The 23,645-nt window shown below is 42.8% G+C and overlaps 1 protein-coding gene across 1 annotated transcript in view; it reads left to right on the forward strand.

Annotated features, from left to right (window-relative positions):
- The window catches only part of tbc1d10ab (TBC1 domain family, member 10Ab), a 115,414-nt gene extending 92,590 nt beyond the window's left edge, over positions 1-22,824 (forward strand). Inside the window, exon 9 of the mRNA XM_072494264.1 lies at positions 20,773-22,824. Coding sequence (XP_072350365.1) covers positions 20,773-21,255 — 483 coding nt within the window. The 3' untranslated portion in view covers positions 21,256-22,824. The remainder of the gene's footprint in view (positions 1-20,772) is intronic.
- Positions 22,825-23,645: the final 821 nt, after the last annotated feature.

Here is a 23,645-nt window from a genome sequence, read left to right on the forward strand (position 1 = left end):
GATTTTCTGACCAACAGACCACAATCAGCAAGAATGAACAACAACACCTCCTCCACAATAGTCCTCAACACCGGCGCACCGCAAGGCTGTGTACTTAGCCCCCTACTCTACTCCCTGTACACACACGACTGCGTGGCAAAACTTGGTTCCAACTCCATCTACAAGTTTGCTGACGATACGACCATAGTGGGCCGGATCTCGAATAACGATGAATCCGAATACAGGAGGGAGATCGAGAACCTAGTGGAGTGATGTAGCGACAATAATCTCTCCCTCAATGCCAGCAAAACTAAAGAGCTGGTAATTGACTTCAGGAAGCAAAGTACTGTACACACCCCTGTCAGCATCAGCGGGGCCGAGGTGGAGATGGTTAGCAGTTTCAAATTACATGGGGTGCACATCTCCAAAAATCTGTCCTGGTCCACCCACGTCGACGCTACCACCAAGAAAGCACAAGAGCGCCTATACTTCCTCAGGAAACTAAGGAAATTCGGCATGTCCACATTGACTCTTACCAACTTTTACAGATGCACCATAGAAAGCATCCTATCAGGCTGCATCACAGCCTGGTATGGCAACTGCTCGGCCCAGGATCGCAAGAAACTTCAGAGAGTCGTGAACACAGCCCAGTCCATCACCTCCATCTATACCTCCCGCTGCCTGGGGAAAGCGGGCAGTATAATCAAAGATCCCTCCCACCCAGCTCACTCACTCTTCCAACTTCTTCCATCGGGCAGGAGATACAGAAGTCTGAGAACACGCACGAACGGACTCAAAAACAGCTTCTTCCCCACTGTCACCTAAATGACCCTCCTATGGACTGATTTCATTAACACCACACCCTGTATGCTTCATCCGATGCCAGTGCCTTTGTAGTTGCCCTATTATGTATTTTCTTTTATTCCCTTTTCTTCTCATGTACTTAATGATCTGTTGAGCTGCTCGCAGAAAAATACTTTTCACTGTACCTCGGTGCACGTGACAATAAACAAATCCAATCCAATAACCCTACACATTCTGCCTATTCTGATTCCCTGATGGATGCTTTGATCGAACCTGACTCTACCACAGTCGGGCAGTGCAATCCTGACCTTAACCGCTCTCTGCACAGAAACGTTTTTTTCATATTGCTTTTGCTTTGTTTGCAAATTACTTTAAATCTGTGTCATCTTGTGCTCGATCTTTTCACGAGTGGGAACAGTTTTGTTCTTACCTACTCTGTTCAGATTTTGAATAGCTCCTTTTCAACTCCTTTTCTCTGAGGAAACCAGTCCTAACTTATCCAATCTATCTTCATAACTGAAGTTCCTCAACCCTGGAACCATTCTTGTTGGACTTTTCTACATTCTTTCTAAAGTGCGGCTTCCAGAACTGGACGCCATATTCCAACAGAGGTCGAACTAGTGTCTTGTATAAATTCAACATAACCTTTCTCTTGTACTCTCTGCACCACTAATGAAGCCTAGGATACCATATGTTTTATTAAACATGCTCTGAGCCTGTCCTGTCACCTTCAAATAATTATGCACACCCTGCACACCCTTTAGAGTTGCATCCTTTATATTGCGTCAATATGTTTAACCAACCAAAAATCATGTTACATTGGGCGGCACAGTGGTTAGCATTGCTGCCTACCGCGCTGAGGACCCGGGTTCGAATCCCGGCCCTGGGTCACTGTCCATGTGGAGTTTGCACGTTCTCTCCGTGTTTGCGTGGGTTTCACCCCCACAACCCAAAGATGTGCAGGATAGGTGGATTGGCCTCGCTAAATTATCCCTTAATTGGAAAAAATAATTGGGTACTCTAATTTTGTTTTAAAAGAAATAAAAAATCATGTTACATTTCTCTGAATTGAACTTCATCTGCCACCTATCTGCCCATTCTACCAATTTGTCTATGTTCTTTTGAAGTTCTACACTATCCTCCCCACAGTTCACAATGCTTCCAAGTTTAGGATCATATGCACATTTTAAAATTGTCCCCTGTACACCAAGGTGTAGGTCATTAATATATGTCAGGAAGAGCAAAATGAGGGCAGCACGGTGGCCTAGTGGTTAGCACAGCTGCCTCACGGCGCTGAGGTCTCGGGTTCGATCCCGGCTCTGGATCACTGTCCGTGTGGAGTTTACACATTCTCCCCGTGTCTGCGTGGGTTTCGCCCCCCCAACCCAAAAATGTGCAGAGTAGGTGGATTGGCCACACTAAATTGTCCCTTAATTGGAAAAAATAATTGGGTAATCTAAATTTAATTTTTTTTAAAAGGGAAAGCAAAATGCCTGAACACTGACACTGACCCTAGAGAAAACCACTACAAACCTCCTCCATCCCAAAAAACATCCATTAACCACTCGGGTCAATTTTGTATCCCTATTGCTGCTGTCTCTTTTATTCCATAAGCTATAACTTTGCTCACAAGTCTGTGTGGCACTGTATCAGATGCCTTTTGGAAGTCCGTGTACGCTACATTGAGAGTATTGCCCTTATCAAACCCCTCTGTTGCCTGTTCAAAAACCTTCAAATTAGTTAAACATGGTTTTCCCATACGATATCTAAGAGGGCTTTGCTTAATCCACGTTTGTCCATGTGACTATTAATTTTGTCATGGTTTGTTGCTTCTCTAAGTTTTCCCACTACCAAAGTTAAACTGACTGGCCTGCAGTTGCTTTGCTTATCTGTACATCCTTTTTTTGAACAAGGATATAACGTTTGCATCTCTTCGGTCCTCTGGCACCATTCCTGAGTCTTAAGGAAGATTTGAATTTTATGGCCAGTGCCTCTACAATTAACACACTCGCTTCCCTCAGTGGATGCATTTCATCCAGTCTTGGTGTCTGACAGCCAATCCAGTACTGGCACCTTATTAATTTTAAACTCTTCTAACAGCTGAATTACCTACATGGTCTGGGTAACATCATCGTCCTTGATAAAGACAGATGCAAAATATTCTTTACCTCTGGCTCCATGTATAAATTCCCTTTTTGTTCTCTAATCAGCCCTACTCCTTTTACCATGCTTTTACAATTTATATGCCTTTTAAAGACTTAGGATTGCCTTTTATGTTGTCTGCCAGTCTCTTTTCACAATCCTTCTTTGCTTTTTCATCTCCTCTCTGAGCCTTCTATATTCCGCCATGCTTCTCTATTGTATTTTCTACCTGACATGTCATAAGCTCATCTTTCCTTCTTTATCTTAATTTCTGTCTTTTCTTTATCATCCAGTGAGCTCTGGATTTATTAGCCTTTTCCCTGACTGTGACCAAAGCTATCTTTTCTTTGAAGGTAGCCTATTGTTTAGCTACTGTTTTTCCTGCAAACCTTTAAATCCAGTTTATTTACCCCAGATTTATTCTTACCCCATTGAAGTCGGTTTCCCCCCCAGTTAATTGTTTTCTGTATTGTTCTTTGTCCTTTTTTGTAGCCAGCCATTTAGTACAATGATGCCAAAGCATTAAGCCCCTGTGACATTCAGTCCACAAAAGGTCAACTCTTCTTGCCACCACAGCCTTCATTTGTTTTTCATTTTTATAAATTTAGAGTACCCAATTCTTTTTTTCCAATTAAGGGGCAATTTAGCGTGACCAATCCACCTAACCTGCACATCTTTGGGTTGTGGGAGTGAAATCCACGCAGACACGGGAGCTCATCGCATCATCCTTCATGGGCTTGCACGTTAACGTGTGCACATTAACTTAGCTGCTTGAATAGAAGGATGTTGATAGCATGGTAGTTGATATATATTGGTTATTGCTGAAACACGCCCAAATTTCATATGGCCCCATGAGTTTACTAAAAGGTGCTTCCCAGCTGTTATTCCTGAATGTGTTCCAAAGCAATGATGATTAACTGAATTTGTTCAGATGCCCATGTCTAGAGGGTAAAGTTACCATTAATATTTTTGAAGGTGAGGCAGCACGGTGGCGCAGTGGTTAGCACTGCTGCCTCACAGCGCCGAGGTCCCAGGTTCGATCCGGGCCCTGGGTCACTGCCCTTGTGAAGTTTGTACGGTCTCCCCGTGTTTGCGTGGGTTTCGCCCCCACAACCCGAAGATGTGCAGGCTAGGTGGATTGGCTAAGTTAAATTGCTCCTTAATTGGAAAAATGAATTGAGTACTCTTAAAAAGTTTTTTTAAGAAATATATTTTTGAAGGTTACATTGCTGAATAATACTCAGCAATGTTATTCTGACTTAGTTATTCAGTTACTCAGTTACTCAGACTTAGTTATTGAAGCCTAGCAAGAGTAATTTATGTTAAATATTTTCCTTTGTAGATTGGATTAACTCCTAAGCATTTTGACATTTCTCTCAAGACACTTTACTTAGGTTATAAAAAAGGAAACACTAACTATGATATACTGAGGTCATTTGTCATTTTGCTCAGGAATGCATGCTAAACATGTAAAACAAGTTGACATACAGCATTCCAAAAAGCAATGTCTGTTTATGAAATTTATGGACGCACCCAGTACTGACGGGGGTGAAACCTGGGTTGGGATGTTCAGACGGTCATAGATAAACTTGTATTTCCAAACATGAATGAGGAAGTCAAGTTACCAAACAATAACTATGGAAGATGTAAAGCTACAATCTCCAAATTAAAATGAGGGGTGGATTAAGGCAATGAAAAAATGGCAAAATTAATTTTTTTAAAATTGAAAGGCAAAGATCTGTGATGGCTGGAAAACTGAAATTAAACAAAATATCTGGGACAGCACGGTGGCGCAGTGGTTAGCACTGCTGCCTCACGGCACCGAGGTTCCAGGTTCGATCCCGGCTCTGGGTCACTGTCCGTGTGGAGTTTACACATTCTCCCCGTGTTTGCGTGGGTTTCACCCCCACAACCCAAAGATGTGCAGGGTTGGTTAATTGGCCACGTTAAATTGCCCCTTAATTGGAAAAGAAGAATTGTGTACTCTAAATTTTTATATTTTTTTAAATCTGGAAACTCGGGTTGGTCAATCATTGGCGGGGGCGGGGGGGGGGGGGGGGGGGGGGGGGGGAAATATGGGCAGAGCTCAGGAATAGGAAGGATGCAATCACAATGTTGGGGGTTTACTACATGCCTCCCAACAGGAGATAGAGGAGCAGATACGTAGACAAATTTTGGAAAGATGTAAAAACAACAGAGTTGTTGTGGTGGGTGATTTTAACTTCCCCTATATTGACAGGGATTCACTTGGTGCTAGAGGCTTGGTTGGGGCAGAATTTGCAAGGAATATCCAGGAAGGTTTCTTGAAACAATATGTGAATAGTCCAATTAGGAAGGAACCGCACTGGACCTGGTATTGGGGAATGAGCCCGGCCAGGTGATCGAAGTGTCAGCATGGGAGCATTTAGGAAAAAGTGACCGTGATTCTGTAGGTTTTAAGATACTCGTGGATAAGGATAAGCGTAGTCTTTGGGTGAAGGTGCTAAATTGGGGGAAGGCTAATCATTATATTAAACAGGAATGGAAAAACTTTGATTGAGGCTGGCTGTTTGAGGATAAATCAACATCTGACATTTGGGAGTCTTTCAAATGTCAATTGATTAGAATTCAGGACCGGCAGGGCAGCATGGTGGCGCAGTGGTTAGCACTGCTGCCTCACGGTACCGAGGACCTGGGTCCGATCCCAGCCCCGGGTCACTGTTCATGTAGAGTTTGCATATTCTCCCCGTGTCTGCGTGCGGCTCACCCCCACAACCCAAAAAGATACGCAGGCCAAGCTAAATTGTCCCTTAATTGGAAAAAAAGAATTGGGCACTCAAAATCTTTTTAAGAAAAGAATTCAGGACCGGCATTCTCCTGTGAAGAGGAAGGATAAATATGGCAATTTCGGGAACCTTGGATAATGAGGGATGTTGTGAACCTAGTCCAAAAGAAAAAGGAAGCATTCGTAAGGTCTCGAAGGCTGAGAACAGCCAAAGCCCTTAAAGAGTATCCGAAAAGTAGGAAGGAAGTTAAGCAAGGAGTTGGAAGGGCTAAAATGGGTCATGAAAAGTCCTTGGTAAACAGGATTAAGAAAAATCCCAAGGCATTTTATACGTATATGAAGAGCAACAGGGCAGCCAGGGAAAGGGTTGGTCCACTCGAGGACAGAGGAGGGAATCTATGCGTAGAGCCAAAGGAAATGGGCGAGGTACTAAATGAGTGTTTTTCATCAGTATTCACCAAAGAGGAGAACTTGGTGGATTGAGTCTAGGGAAGGGCGAGTAGATATTCTGGGTCATGTAGATATCAAAAAGGAGGAGGTGTATGGTATTTTAAAAAGACTCCAGATAGATAAGTCCCCAGAGCCTGATGGAGTATGCCCCAGAATACTGAGGGAGGAAATTGCTGGGGTATTGACAGAAATCTTTGTATCCCCATTGGCTACAGGTGAGGTCCCAGAGGACTGAAGAATAGCCAATGTTGTTCCTTTAAGAAGGGTAGAAGGGATAATCCAGGAAATTATAATGTGGAGATGCCGGTGTTGGACTGGGGTGAGCACAGTAAGAAGTCTTACAACACCAGGTTAAAGTCCAACAGATTTGTTTCGAATCACTAGCTTTCCGAAAGCTAGTGATTCGAAACAAACCTGTTGGACTTTAACCTGGTGCTGTAAGACTTCTTACAGGAAATTATAGGCCGGTGTGAGCCTTACATCAGTGGTTGGGAATTTATTGGAAAAGATTCTTGGGGACAGGATTTACTCACATTTGGAAACAGATTGACTTATTAGCGATGGGCAGCATCGTTTTGTGAAGGAGAAGTTGTGTCTCACTAACTTGATCGAATTTTTTGAGGAAGTGACGAAGATAATTTATGAAGGAAGAGGTGGATGTTGTCTACATGTACTTCAGTAAAGCTTTTGACAAGGTCCCTCATGACAGATTGGGAGATGGGGTGAAGCCACACGGGATCAGAGGTGAGCTAGGAAGATGGTTACAGAACTGGCTGGATCATAAAAAACAGGGTAGCGGTGGAAGAGTGCTTTTCTTGATGGAAGGGTGTGACTAGTAGTGTTCCGAAGGAATCAGTGCTGGGATCTTTGTTCGTAGTGTATATAAATGATTTGGAGGAAAATGTGGCTGGTCTGATTAGCACGTTTGTGGAGGACACAAAGATTGGTGGAGTTGCGCATAGTGAAGAGAATTGTCATCGAATACAGCAGGATATAGATCGGTTGGAGACTTGGGTGGAGAAATGGCAGATGGAGTTTAATCCGGACAAATGTGGGGCAATGCATTTTGGCAGGTTTAATACAAGTGGGAATTATCTTTTTAAAATAAATTTAAAGTACCCAATTCTTTTTAGCGTGGCCAATCCACCTACCCTGCACATCTTGAGGTTGTGGGGGAGTGACCCACGCAGACACTGGGAGAATGTGCAAACTCCACACGGACAGTGACCTGGGGCCGGGATCGAAACCAGGTCCTCGGCATCATGAGACAGCAGCGCTAACCACTGCGCCACCGTGCTGCCCTGCAGGTGGGAATTATACAGTAAATGGCAGAACCCTTGGGAATACTGATAGGCAGAGAGATCTGGGAGTACAGGTCCACAGATCACAAAGTGGCAATGCAGGTGGATAAGGCAGTCAATAAGGCATATGGCATGCTTGCCTTCATCGGTCGGGGCATTTGAGTATAAAAATTGGCAAGTCATGCTGCAGCTGTACAGAACCTTAGTTAGGCCATATTTGGAATATTGTGTACAATTCTGATCTCCACACTACCAGAAGGATATGGATGCTTTGGAGAGGGTACAGAAGAGGTTTACCAGGATGTTGCCTGGTCTGGATGTTATTAGCTATGAGGAGAGATTGGATAAACTTGGATTTTTTTCACTTGAACAATGGAGGTTGCGGGGCGTCCTGACAGAGGTTTACAAAATTGAGTGGCATGGACAGAGTGGATAGTCAGGTGCTTTTTCCCACGATGGGAATGTCAATTACTAGGAGACTTTGATTTAAGGTGTAAGGGAGAAAGTTTAGAGGAGATGTGCAAGGCAATTTTTTTTACACAAGAGGGTGGCGAGTGCATGCAATACGCTGCCAGGGGAGGTGGTGGAAGCAGATACGATAGCGGTGTTTAAGAGGCATCTTGACGAATACATGAATAGGATGGAAATAGAGGGATACAGACCCTGGAAGTGCAGAAGGTTTTAGTTTAGACGGGCATCATGACAGGTGCAGACTTTGAGGGCTGAAGGGCCTTCCCTTCTTTGTAAAGGGAAAAAAAGGGAAAAACTTGTAAACTTTTATTGCCAGTGAACTGATTGTTAGGTTCTATCTTAAGTGATAGAAAGAAGGGTATTGCTTGCATGGTTGTCGGTATGTATTGTTTGCTGAAATGCACACAAAAATAATCATGGTCCCATGGGTTTAATATAAAGAAACCAAAAGATTTGTGAATCGCTAGGCAGTGGAATGCACAGGAAAAGACAAAAATGCAAGAACTGAAAAACCGAAAACCTGGAGATCAAATTTGAAACTAAAAGAAAATAGCCAGCAAAGTGTCAACTCTCCCAAAAAAGAACAAATAGGTCAGTAAGGAAAAAAATCACAGTAGCAACATAACTTTATTTTATCATTTTGATCTGGATACTTAAAAAAAACAATTTGATCAGATACATCTTCTTATGAATGTATAGTGGTCAATAAATCTGTTGTCCAGTTTACTTACTACTGCTAATGGGTGAAATTAACTACAATTATCACATCCATCGAACAGTAAGTCCAATATGTTGTGCAGCAAACTGCAAGTAGCTAACTCAGCTGACACTCTCCCATACTTCTTGTATCAGTATTCCCACAACATGATTTCCCTGCTGGGTTCTGCGGAGTGCTTTCCCCTGACCTGACCATGATGCTGTGGGGATGCCAACTTCCACTCACAGCAGTGCAGTGCACATTTTTGGCCTCCAGGGAAGCTTGTGCTGATGGTTCTGATGGGATCTATCAGTGCATAAACCTGGGCTTTTTGCCCTGGATTTATCTTATTTTTTTACACTGATTTATTTAGGGCTGGTGCTAGCAGCCATAAAGCCCACTGAGGAGCGCAACCGTTTGAAATCAAAACACTCCTGTGCCCTTGGCTTGGATTGAGCAGAACTGTTGATGGCAGGAGAGGGGTGGGCTGAGCCGGAGGGGGTTAGAGCTAGAATTATAAATAGATTAAATATGCGATTAATAATGCTTAGATGTCTTGAACTGAAGGCAGAGCTCAAGGTGAATGTCTTTAGCTTGTGATGTCAAAGGGGGCATGGTTTCACTGGAATTCCACCTGGCAATGAGACCCCGCCATCCACTTACCTTGCTGATCGATCAGTGCTGCAGCTGGGAGAACAACTTCCCACTGCAGCCTATGAAAAAGGTACAAAGTATTTTAAAATGTAGTCAGTGGCATAAGCCACAGCTTCACTGCTGATGGCAAGGTCCAGGCCAATGTTATGTCACTAAATGCTGGTGCCACACGAAATTCTAAATCATTCAAATTGGCCAAGGTCATTTTGAGGCATAAAAAAAAAGACAGAACTCTAATGCCTGTGCAGCATTTCTCTTATTTGTGATCATAAAGGACTGAACATGATTCTAGATCCAGGTTGGAGTACATTGCCTCTAGCCTAATGCATCCAGCCAAAACCAGATCAATCCAAAAATGCCTCTTGACAAATAACACCAGACAATTGTTTAATATTGTGCACTACTGCAAGAGCAGAATTTCTAGCCTTGAAAAGGCCTTTGACTGAGTAGAGCTTTCTCAAACCTTTTATAAAAAAAAAAAAAAAAAAAAAATTTTTAGAGTACCCAATTCATTTTTTCCAATTAAGGGGCAATTAGCAGGGCCAATCCACCTAGCCTGCACATTTTTGGGATGTGGGGGCGAAACCCACGCAAACACTGGGAGAATGTGCAAACTCCACACGGACAGTGACCCAGAGCCGGGATCGAACCTGGGACCTCGGCGCCGTGAGGTAGCAGGGATAACCCACTGCGCCACCATGCTGCCCCTCTCAAACCTGTGGTTTTTAAAAAATATATATATTTTATTAAAGTTTTCAAACACAATTTTTCCCCCTTACAAATCAACAAAAATGGTAACATGATAACTGATAGTTCACTATTTTATTTAAACAATGTTATCTAACAAAATAACACAAAATAGTGCTCCCCCACCCCGCCTCTTCACCCCATCTAGAACAAAAACAATTCTCCCCCCCCCCCCCCCCCCCCCCCCCCCCCCCCACCCCCCCCCCCCCCCCCCCCCCCCCCCCCCCCCCCCCCGGGCTTCTGCTGCTGGCTATCTATTTTCCCCCTGACGTTCCGCTAGATAGCCGAGGAACGGTTGCCACCGCCTGGTGAACCCCTGAGCCGATCCTCTCAGCGCAAACTTCATCCGCTCCAGTTTTATGAACCCTGCCATATCGTTTATCCAGGCCTCCACGCCGGGGGGTTTTGCTTCCTTCCACATGAGTAAAATCCTTCGCCGGGCTACTAGGGACGCAAAGGCCACAATATCGGCCTCTTTCACCTCCTGCACTCCCGGCTCATCTGCTACCCCAAATATAGCTAACCCCCAGCTTGGCTTGACCCGGACCTTCACCACCTTCGAGATCACTCCCCTCCAATACCCCTCCAGTGCCGGACACGACCAAAACATATGTGTGTGGTTCGCCGGGCTTCCCCCGCACCTACTGCACCTGTCCTCCACTCCGAAGAACCTGCTCAACTTCGCTCCCGTTATATGTGCTCTATCTAGCACCTTAAATTGGATCAGGCTGAGCCTGGCACACGAGGAAGAGGAATTTACCCTACTTAGGGCATCAGCCCACAAACCCTCCTCAATCTCCTCCCCGAGCTGCTCTTCCCATTTTCCTTTCAGCTCTTCTACCAGCTCCTCCCCCTCTTCTCTCATCTCCCGGTATATTTCGGACACTTTGCCCTCCCCGACCCACCCCCCCGAAAGCACTCTATCCTGGATCTCAAACCTGTGTTTTGAGTAGATGGGGAACTTGAAACTCCTCCATTACTTTAATGCTGCACAAACATAGCAGATCCACCAAATCCAGGAGGCTACGTGCTGAGTATTCTGCCACGTTTTATTTTCTGGTAGCAGTTAGAGATGCACCTAAGAACAGTCACCTACACATTTGAGAGTCAAAACCAACTTCCCATCCTTCCCAGTCTCTCAGGAACTGAACTATTTGCTGAGGAGACAGTTCCCACAACCCACATGTCTAACAAAGATGCTGCTGTCATGATGTATTGCAACACTTCATTCTTCTCCCCAGAAATCCCTATTACTCCGGCCCAGTCACCAAGCAGCCCTTATAGTATATAATTATGTAACTACGTTTGACTCAAACGGGAAAACTTCCCATTAGCAGGAGTCATACCTAGCATCAAGAATAATAGTTATGTTTATTGGTGATCTCAGAATTATACAGCACAGAAGAGGCCCTTCGGCCCATTAGGTCTGCACTGACACATGAAAAACACCTGACCTACCTACCTAATCCCATTTGCCAGCACTTGGCCCATAGTCTTAAATGTTATGATGTGCCAAGTGCTCATCCAGGTACTTTTTAAGGGATATGAGGCAACCCACCTCTACCACCCTCCCAAGCAGTGTAATCCATCCTCTGGGTAAAAAGTTGCACACCTCTGCGAATTGCGCACATGTTTGCTCTTCAATTTCCTGCTGACTATCTGGGGGTCTGTACTAAACAATGTGGCTGTCCCTTTTTTGTTCCTGAGCTCTACCCACAGAGGATCATTTCATGTCCCCTCCAAGATATAATCTCACCTGACTCCTTAACTAATAATGCAATGCCTCCTCCTCTTTTACCCCCTCCTTTGTCTCGCCTGAAGATTCTATATCCCGGGATGTTGAGCTGCCAGTCCTGCCCCTCCCTCAATCACATCTCCGTAATGGCTACTGTATCACACTTCCATATGTCAATCCTCGCCCTTAACTCAACCGTTTTACCTGTAATACTCCTGGCTACAAAGTAGAGGCCATCCAGCCTTGACTTACTCCCTTGAAACCTACTACTGCTGTATTCCCTCTGACTTGATTGCTTTTGTTTTATGCTGTGTCCCTATTCTGCTCACAGTCTGCGTCCCCTCCCCCTGCCTAATTAGTTTGAACTCCTCCCAACAGCACTAGCAAACCCGCCAGCAAGGATGTTAGTCCTGCTTCAGAGGTAGACCGCCCTGCTTGTACAGGTCTCACCTTCCCCGGAAACTGTCCCAGAGGTCCAGGAATCTAAACCCCCCCCCTCAATCATATGATCAATCATATCAGCCCAGGACTTCACTACAGGAGCTCCTCCGGGTTGTGTCCTACACCCAACCACGTTTAGCTAGTTCATCAATGACCTTTCTTCCAATATAAGGTCAGAAGAGGAGATGTCTGATAATTGCCCAGTATTTAGAGCCATTCACAGCTCCTCAGAAAACAAAGCAATCTGTGCCCGCATGCAACAAAATCTGGGCAACATTCAGGCTAGGTTGAGAAGTGGCAATTAACATTTGAGCCCACATGTCAGGCAATGAGAGAATCTAACTAGTGCCACTTGACATTCAACAGCATTACCACCATTAAATCTTCCACAGTCAATCGCCTGGTGTAGAGGGTTGATCCCCATTGACCAGAAACATAAATGGAAGAGCCACTTAAATAAAGGTAAGGTAAAGTCACCAGAGTCCCAGGTGACCATAGGCTTTTGGGGGAGAACTGACTGGTGGTTATTTCACCTGAGGAACACCACACCTTGGTCGAGGAGCAAGGTTGAAAAGGCAGGGCCTTCGTGAATAACCTCAGCCAGTACGGGAATTGAACACGCACTGCTGGTCTTGCTCTGCATCGAACAAGTTGTCTCGTCAAGTGAGCTACCGGCCTCCAAACACTTGAATACCATGGCTATAAGAGCAGGAGAGACTGGGAATTCTGTGGTGGATAACTCACCACCTCACTCCCCACGTTTTCCACAATTGAGAAGGCACAAATCACCAGTAGGATTGAATACTACCCACCTACTTGGGGGAATGCTGCTTTGGGTTAGATCACATGGAATCCAGGGAGAGCTGGCAAATTGGATATACAATTGGCTTGATGGTTGGAAGCAGAGGGTAAGGGTGGAAGGATGCTTGTCGGATTGGAGGCCTGTGACTGATGGTGTACCTCAGGGTTCAGTGCTTGGCCCATTGCTGTTGTTATCTATATCAACGATTTGGCTGAGAATGTACAAGGCATGATCAGTAAGTTTGCAGATGACACATAAGTGGGTGGTATTGTAGACCGTGAAGAAGGTTATCAAAAATTGTAGCAGGATTTTGATCAGTTGGGGAAGTGGGCTGAGAAATGGCAAACGGGAATTCAGTACAGATAAGTGTGAGGTTGTTGGCATTTTGGAAAGTCAAATCAAGGTAGGAATTTTTTCCCATGGTTAGGGAATCGAGAACTAGATGGCATAGGTTTAAGTTAAGAGGGGAAAGTATTAATGGAAACCTGAGGAGGAGCAACGTTTTTACACCCGAGAGTGGTACATATGTGGAATGAGCTTCCTCAGGAAGTGTTTGAGGCAGGGACATTGGCAACATTTAAAAGGCATTTGGACAGATATATGGATGGGAAAGGTTTAGAGGGATTATGGGCCAAATGCGGGCAAATGGGGTTAGCTTGGATGGGCATTTTGATTGGCATGGACCAGTTTGGGCCGAAGGACCCGTCTCCTTGCCATAGATTTATGATACTATGAATTCTAATGACACTCAAAAAAAAAAAAGTTCAACACCATCCAGGACAAAGCAGCCCTCTTGATTGACACACTAAACATTCACTCCCTCCAGTGTACTGGGGCTAAAGTATGTAGCGTCTAGAAGATGCACTGTAGCAACTCGTTAAATCTTCAACAGCACTTTCAAACCTCCATGTAAATGAAATGAAAATCGCTTATTGTCACAAGTAGGCTTCAATGAAGTTACTGTGAAAAGCCCCTAGTCACCACATTCCGGCACCTGTTCGGGGAGGCTGGTATGGGAATTGAACCGTGCTACTGGCCTCCCTTGGTCTGCTTTAAAAGCCAGCTATTTAGCCCAGTGTGCTAAACCAGCCACTCCATCTGGAAGAACTAGGGTAGAAGGTGTTTGGAAACCTGCAACACATTAAGTCTCAACATTCTGACTGGGAAATATCACGATTCCTTCACGAGATCAAAACCATGGAACTCCCTATCTAAAACACTCTTGGTGTTCCTATTGGCTATAGTGGTTGAAGAAGGTGTCTCACCATCACCTTGGGGTAATTAGGGAAGGGCAATAAATGCTACCCTTGTCAGGGAGACCCACATCCCATGAGCAAATGCTTTTTTAATGAAAGTATCCTAATAACATGTAAACTTGTTCAAAATAGAGGCAAGGCCTGTGCCTCCCTACACAAGTTTCCTGGTTGTACCATCAATGAAGCATCCAGAGGCTACATGCTTTCAATGTGGAAGGAATGATTTCATCAGGGGCAGAAATTGTTCAATGGGTTTTAATACAAAGGTGGCAAAGTCTGTTGTGTTCCATCTTGCAGGCGATTGGAAATTTAAACCAAAATTTTAAGAAAGTCTGTGAAATGGGGAGGAGTTTGGTTCCAAACTTACCAAAGAGCTTATAAAGATTAGCTTGAGTTATCTTTATGCCATTATTAGATAGAGATACTTCTGTTCAGATACAGATGCAAAGGTTATTCTGACCATATTCCTTCAAGGTGTCCAAATGATACTTGATGAGAATTTTGGGAGTGCACTTATTGTATGACAGGCAGAGAAGCAGACATAAACTCTTGTTAAATCAATGTGGGTAATGTTAATGCCATCGTTATTAGCTTGAACTATTATATTTCTTACGTCTGTTTGCACTTTTATTTGCAGAGATATTATGTATTGCCTAACAATGCAACCTCACACTTTCACACAGTAAAACACAAAGGAACCTGACACTTTACCTTAAGTTGATTAACAAACTCTCCCAGACCGAATTATTCCAGTGTCGCTATATGAAATTTTAAAAATTCATGCTAAAGATAGGTTTGTACACAAATGTTCTCAGTTGACTTTCATCGGAAGTAAAAAGAACATTGTGCATTCACAAAATAATTTATCTCCCAGATACTTTCACTTGACAAATTTTCAACGCAAGGTGATTGAGAATATTCAGGGACTGTTGGAACCTCCTGAAGCATTCACTTGGTTGACATACCGTTCCCACTTCATGGCATGGACGCATCTGCTGAATCAGATTCCCAAATTGAACTCTGGGAACTTCCTTCAAACAGAAGCAAATTCAGAAGGAACTTTCCCTTGTGATTTTGGTTTGAATTGTTGCTCAAGGAATGTGGAACCTTTGGCTGAGAAATTGGTTTATTGCCAGAAACCAGCATGGAGGGCAACATGCTTAGAAGACTCACTCCAAATTAGGTTACTTTTCCATAAAACCGCTGAAATGCATACTGATCGAGGGTCTGATGCATCTTGCCTTGAAAGTTGGCCCAGTTTCTGCAAGATTTGCAGGTGGGGTCCAAAGATGTGTCAGTTACCTGATTCTACTTTCAAGGGGGCCTCAGACTGGCTTCAGATGGGAGCCCTAGACGTTCCGATCTGGCAGTATTTCCAGGGATGTTTCAGCTCTGGATACTGCTACTCAAATTAATCCCCTGAACCCTTGTTTAGTGACCAGCAGTGAGGCATGGCGCAAACCATGGGCTACATTATAGGTGATTACTTTTCCCTTTTCATACCTGGTGAATTTATTGTGGCTTCAACTATTTACTCCTAATACTTCATAACATCTGGTGTGTGAATATTTTGATGAGTCTGCACTAATCTTGCCAACATTTAAGGTCACAACATAAGTTGCTTTTGAAAGCTTATCAGATTACAGAGCTACAGTAATAGATTTATCTTCAATACTTTGCATATCTGTTCCAGCATTGCTCAAGCACCTTTTATACAACAAAAAGTAGTTTAGCAGGTAAATGTTACTGCAGCGCACGTCCTGCAAAATCTGCTAATTATATGGTAGCTATAGAATGGTTGCTGTACTTTGCTCTCAACTGTTACTCAGTCTACTGTATAGCAAAATGAAAATGTCTGGAGCCTGTTATAATATTCGCTACTTCCAGCACATACCACAGTCATCTGGAGCTTTTCTTGTAAATCTCTTAAAATGTGGTTGGGGAAAATAATCTCCAACTCTGTAGGAGATGGAAGACTTGTTGAAACAGTTGTTTTTTGCTATAGCTTGACTCCATCCTTTGTTTGTGTTACTTTACATGATTTTGTGTCCTAATATCCTCAGGTTTGCAGATTATATATTTGACAATAATGTTTCTCAATGCATTGAGAGGTTTGGATAAGAAAATACAGATTTTGCATATTTGTGCTGCACTTTTCTAGATATTAGTAGAGTAATACTCGGATTATAATAAATGCAGCAGCATTTCCTACAAAATCTATGATTATAATTTAGCACTGTTGCTCAAAACAAAATGAGGGGAAGGGAGCGATTTTTGTATACTCACTATCAAGTGTGTATGAATAGAGAAAACACCAAGCTTAGGACCCACAAAAGTACTTGAGAAAAAAAGTAATGGCTTTTAGTGTGTCACAAGTCAGTATTATGAGTAAAATAAGGATAATCACTTAATATTTACAGCGTAGAAACAGGCTACATGCTAGGCCACCCTAGGCTGAGTATTGTGTAATGAAAACGGAATAATTGGCAATCGAGTTTTGCGAGGTCCCTTGGGGATGAGCGACCACAATATGAAAGAATTCTTTATAAGGTGGAAAGTGACATAGTTGATTCTGAAACTAGGGTCCTGAATCTAAATAAACAAAACTAAAATGGTATGTGGCGCGAGTTGATTATGATAGATTGAGGAACGTTACTTAAAAGGGATAATGGTGGATGGGCAATGGCAAACATTCAAAGAATGCAATTCCTGTCTGGCGCAAATATAAAATGGGGAAAGGTGGCCAAACCATGGACTACAAGAGAAATTAGAGATAGTATTAGATCTAAGGAAGAGGCATACAAATTAGCCAGAAAAAAAAGGAGCAGATATGAGATGGGGAGCAGTTTAGAATTCCGCAAAGGAGGACAATGGGATTAATTAAGAAGGGGAAATAGAGTATGAGAATAAGCTTGCGGGGAATTTTTTAAAAACTGACAAAAGCTTCTATAGTTGGGTGAAGAGAAAAAGATTGGTGAAGACGGTGTCCCTTACAGTCAGAAACAGGGGAGGTTATAATGGGGAACAAAGAAACAGCTGACCAACTCTGGGGCAGCACGGTAGCACAAGTGGGTAGCACTGTGGCTTCACAGCGCCAGGGTCCCAGGTTCGATTCCCCGCTGGGTCACTGTTTGTGCAGAGTTTGCACGTTCTCCCCGTGTCTGCGTGGGTTTCCTCCGGGTGCTCCGGTTTCCTCCCACAGTCCAAAGACGTGCAGGTGAGGTGGATTGGCCATACTAAATTGCCCTTGGTGTCCAAAAAAGGTTAGATGGGGTTATTGGGTTACTTGGATAGGGTGGAAGTGAGGGCTTAAGTGGATCGGTGCAGACTCGATGGGCCGAATGGCCTCCTGCACTGTATGTTCTATGTTCAATGCATACATTGGTTCTGTCTTCACAAAGGAGGACACAAATAACAAACTAGAAATGTTGGGAAACACAGAGGGAGGAACTGAAGGAAATCAGTATTAATAGAGAAATGGTGTTGAGAAAATTGATGGGATTGAAGGCAAATAAATCCCAGGACCTGATAATCAGAGTATTTAAGGATGTGGCCCTAAAAATAGTGGATGCATTGGTGGTAATCTTCCAAGATTCTATAGACTCTGGAACAGTTCCTACGGATTGGAAGGTAACCCCACGAGGGGGACATGCTAAGAGTCCATTATGAAAGATTAAGAGCAGGGCACTTGGAAAACAGTGGCAGGATCGGACAGAGTCAGCATGGATTTCCAAAAGGGAAATCATGCTTGCCAAATCTACTGGTCTGCTTCAAGGATGTAACTAGTAGAGTTGACGAGGGGGAGTTAGTGTATATCGTTTATTTGGACTTTCGGAAGACTTTCAGAAGTCCCACAGAAGAGAATAGTGTGCAAAATCATAACGCATGGGATTGCGGTGGTGCTTTGAGTTGGATAGAAAGCTGGTTGGCAGAAAGGAAACAAAGAATAGGAATAAACGAGTCTTTTTCCAAATGGCAGGCAGTGATTAGTGGGGTACTGCAGAGATCAGTGCTGGGACCCTATGATGCTCTTGTTTGGCCTTGTTCCGCACTATAACCAATCACTATTTGTTGATGCAGCATTTGTCAATGTACTCTGTCGGTTATTCTTTTGTCTACTATGCACGTACTGTGTACGTTCCCTTGGCCACAGAAAAATGCTTTTTACTGTACTTCAGTACATGTGACAATAAATAATTAATCAAACCCAGCTATTCACAATAAATATTAATGATTTAAATGAGGGAACTAAATGGTGTCCACCGTCTGGATGCTCCGTTTTGCCAGCAACCCGGGTGTTCCGATGGTGTGGGGCTGCCCCACAATGGGAACCCCATTGACCAGCCGGCAAAATGGAGCATCCCGCCGGCGTGTTGAATCAGAAATCTGGCGGGATGGAGAATCCAGCACATATCTCCAAATTTGCAGTGGACACCGAGCTACTTCAGTGTAGCTTGGACGAATTTAGTGAGTGGGTAAATGCATGGCAGATGCAGTATAATGTGGATACATTTGAGGTTATCCACTTTAGTAGAAAAAACAGGGAGGTAATTTATTATCTGAATATCTATAGATTGGGAATGTGCAACGAACCTGGGTGTCCTTGTCCACCAGTCGTTGAAAATAAGCATACAGGTGCAGCAGACAGTAAAGAACGCAAATGGTATGTTGGGCTTCATAGCGGGAGATTCGATACAGAAGCAGGGATGTCTTGCTGCAATTATACAGGGCCTTTTTGTCTCCATATCTGAGGAAGGATGTTCTTGCCATGAGGGAGTGTAGAGAAGGTTTACCAGACTGATTCCTGGGATGGCAGGACTGACGTATGAGGGGAGATTGAATCGGTTAGGATCAACTTCGCTGGAATCTCAAAGTATGAAGGGGGATCTCATAAAAATCTATAACATTTTAACAGGACTAGACAGGATAGATGCAAGAAGGATGTTCCCAAGGCAGGGAGTCCAGAACCAGAGTCACAATCTGAGGGTACGGGGTAAACAATTTAGGACTGAGATGAGAAATTACTTCATCCAGAGAGTGGTGAGCCTGTGGAATTCGCTACCACAGAAAACAGTTGAGACCAAAATAATATATGTTTTTAAGGAGTTAGATATAGCTCTTGTGGCTAAAGGGATCAAAGGACATGGGGGAGGGGGGGGGGGAAGGAACAGGAACAGGTTATTGAGTTGGATGATCAGCCATAATCGTATTGAATGGTAGAGCAGGCTTGAATGGCCTACTCCTGCATTCTATGGTCCTTTGCTCTGCACAAATCACCTCATCAACAAATCCTTTCTTTTTTTCCAAGAATGTTTATCTAGCTCCCCCCAATACATCTATGGTAGGTCACCGCAACTTACGACAGCATGTTCTGTATTCTAACCACTTTCTAGGTAAAGAAACGTCTCTCAAATTCTCGATTGGATTTATTAGTTGCTAGCTTGTTTCTCGTCCCTAGCTTTTGTCTCCCCCACAAGTGGAAGCAACTTCTCTATGCCATCCCTATCAAATGCTTTTATAATCTTAAAGACCTCTATCTCCTCTTTTCGATCCTGTACATTCATTTCTCATAGCTATAACCTTTTGGTAAGCTTTTTTGTACCTTCACTAGTACTGCTATATATTTTTATTGTAATATTAAAAAGTTTTGCAATTATTTAGTGCTTTTCATCATCTCAGGATATCCCAAAGCGTCTTACAGCCAATAAGTACTTCTTGACACTGTTGTAATGAAACAGTGGCCAATTTTCCCACAGCAAATTCTCATAAACAGTTTTCCGATAGTAACTAGATAATTTGCTTTAGTGATGTATAAAAGTAGGCCGGGACTCTGGGAGATCTTTGCAAATCTGTGCAGTATCTCAAATCTGGCTCTCTGAAACTGGCCATGTCCAAAGAATAGACATTCTTTTTTAAGCTGTCGTAGAATTACTACAGTGGGGAAGGAGGCCATTCAGCCCATCGAGTCTGCACCGACCTACTGAAAGAGCACCCTACTGAGACTTGCACCCTATCCCTGTAACCCCACCTTACTTTTTGGACACTAAAGGGGCGTCACCCAAGGTCGGAGTGGAACCTGGGTCCCTGGCGCTGTGATGCAGCAGTGCTCTCCATTCTGCCACCTGCCACCCATACCCATGTGTGACCTTTTATTATTACCAGGTAAGCAAAGTAATTTACCGGCTTGTTGGGCTAGGTACTGCATTGGTGTGCCAAATATTTATTGGCTTTGAGTGCCTGACCTTTCCTGTGCCCTGAGTGCTCTGTGCGACCCTTGACCCGACCTGGCTTGAACCGCCCAACCCGAAAACTGTCTAGGTCCAAAATCTGGCTCAGACTCAATCCCGAGTTTGCAGTTTCGAGACATTGTACCTGTAGTGTACTGTACGTTTTTCCATTTACCTGAGAGGGCAGATATGGGGCCATGAGGGAGGCCGGAACATTTAGGTTACTCTTATCAATGCAAAGAAAAAAACCCACAATGTATACACAACCATGAGTAAAATACTTTTGTGCTTTCTTTAAACAGATAATAGAACTCCCAATCACAGAAAGAGAGGTTGAAAAAGAACATTTTATTCAGTTAAAGAAGTGGAAGGACACACATGGTGATCTCAAGTACCAGCCTCCTCCTAGATTGCATGGTGCTAAAGCGATCAATGAGGCTGAGCCTCATTCTCAAAGATCCTTGGTACAGATGCCATCCATAGTGGTACACCCTCCTCCAGCTGCCTCTCCTGATTCAGGCAGCAATTCAAAGAAGAAAAAGGAGAAGAAAAACTCAAAAGAACAGAAAGAAAAGAAGAAGCAGAAGAACAGGGATAAATTAGAATCGATGGCAAATGGATCTGCCCCTGATGAAACCAATAGAATTTTAAAAGGTGAACAAAATGTTACCCAACCAGTAGATATTGCAGAAGAGTTGAATCGATCATTGCTAAAAAAGGACTCTCAACTACAATCTGAACAAAGTCTCAGCTCAGAAGAAAATGAACAGGACACATACTTATGAAATGAATCAGTCCAATACTTGGAAAATGTATAATTCGACATTTGAATCATTCCTAAGAGAACTGACTTTGCATGGCAAGGTGGAACCATTGATGCTGTATATTTATACTTAATGCCATTGACAAGGTATAGTGACCCTTTCATGGCTTAATGCAGTCTTCAAAAATGAGAATTTGGTAAAAGTATCAAATTGGTTTTCACTCTTTGATTTGTGTAGTTAAACAATTCAAAGAACTGGCCAAAATTAGGAACATAATTTATCAGCTAGTGAAACTATTTAGGAAGAATCTGGTTATAATGTTTGCCTTTAGTGAGTTTTTGTTTAACTCTTAAAACTAATTGAATGAATAGTTTTCAGCAGAGCAATTTTTTTTAGGGGAAAATATAAATATTTTTACAATATTTTTCCAGTAAACAATATCTTTGTAATATTGTGAGGATTTCTTCTTGGTTTTCGTTCCAAGTTAAGATTAATGATATTTAGAGGACTAAGATGTTTCTTTGGTCAGATACGACTCTGCTCCCGTTTCCATTTTGAAGTAACAGTAGCAAGGAAGAGACTTATTGTTAAGCTTTGCACAGATTAGCTGTGACACAGAAGGTGTTCATTAGAATTATTTGAATTAATTTAACTGTGCACGTGTAGTGGGGGATTAAGTCAAACAGGGTTTTGGCTCGGAATGGTGGATGCGCTGCCATAAGTTTGTATGATTAAAACACTCTACATGTATATTCACTGATTTGCAACATTCCTATTATGTACAGAATAAAATACAGGTGAGCAGAAGAAATTGTGACTAGGTATAAATATGTCCTTTAAACATTTTCCATGTAATGTTGAGAATGCGATTTATACAGTAGTAAGCAGGATAGTTAACCATGATACCTTACAAAATCAATATGTATTTTCTAATTGAACGTTCTAGCACTTTTTCCTTAATCTTGAGGAATGTAAGTTAAAGCTGGTTTACAAGGAGTTTTGTGAATCCTCTTGATAAACTGACTACAAAGTAGAGTTATAGGTGTTTGCTGCTCTTAAAATCCAGCTATTTTGCTATTTTTATACATAATTACCAATGCACAATGGATTTGCAGCAATTAAGGTATTTAAGTGCTATCGTAAACCCACTTGGATCAAGTAAACTTTTCTCTCCTTTCTTATAAATGTAGAATATAAGAATCAAAATTAGGCATTATATAGTATTGTATTGGTGTTTTATTGCTCTACATTCCTTGAGACTATTAAAACCACCAAATATAGTGATGTGCAAACATAAGATTAAACTGGTCTGGCGTTAAGTTAATATACTTTTTCATATTTGAAGAATCATAAACTATTTGTCAGTTTGTTTTATGTGCAATCTACCATGAAAATACTTGGAGCTTTTTGAATATTGTCTAATTCTATGTGGCCATGTAGTTTAAGTACCACAAGCATAGCATAATTAGTTTCTGTGTTTCCCTACAAACTGCTACATGCATCAATGAGTTCAACTAAGCTACATAGCTTTATTTTATCTTGCTGATGCCATGGAGTCATAATGAAATCAATAAAATATTCTGAAAAGCATATTTTTGTTCCGTTTTATTTTCTCTCCAGTTTACCAACATATAATTTAGTGAACGTGGCGACAGTTTGGGGTGAGCCTGCTCTTGTTTTTCTTTGGTAACAAAAAACACTTATAGTTGTAATGGACAGCATTTAAAATGCAGTGAGTCATCGAGGTTTACAGCATGAAAACAGGCCCTTCGTCCTAACTTGTCCATGCCGTCCAGTTTTTACCACTAAGCTAGTCCCAATTGCCTGCATTTGGCCCATAACCCTCTATACCCAGCTTTCCCATTTAACTGCCTAAATGGTTTTTAAAAGATAACATTTTACCCGCCTCGATTACTGCCTCTGGCAGCTTGTTCCAGACACTCACCACCCTCTGTAAAAAATTGCGCCTCTGGGCCATTTTGTATCTCTCCCCTCTTATGTAAACCTATGCCCTCTAGTTTTAGACTATCCTACCTTTGGGAAAAGATGTTGACTATCTATCTTATCTTTGCCCCTCATTATTTTATAGACCTCTATAAGATCACCCCTAAGCCTCCTACGCTGCAGGGAAAAATGTCCCACCCTATCCAGCCTCTCCTTATAACTCAAACCATCAAGTCCCAGTAGCATCCTAGTAAATCTTTCCTGCACTCTTTCTAGTTTAATAATATCCTTTCTATAATAGGGTGACCAGAACTGTGCACAGTATTCCAAGTGTGGCCTTACTAATGTCTTATACAACTTCAGGAAGACGTCCCAACTCCTGTATTCAATTTTCTGACCAATGAAACCAAACATGCTGAAGTCTTCTTCACCACCCTGTCCACTTGTGACTCCACTTTCAAGGAGCT

The sequence above is a fragment of the Scyliorhinus torazame genome, chromosome 1, assembly GCF_047496885.1.
Source record: "Scyliorhinus torazame isolate Kashiwa2021f chromosome 1, sScyTor2.1, whole genome shotgun sequence".
In the NCBI taxonomy this organism is placed as follows: Eukaryota; Metazoa; Chordata; class Chondrichthyes; order Carcharhiniformes; family Scyliorhinidae; genus Scyliorhinus; species Scyliorhinus torazame.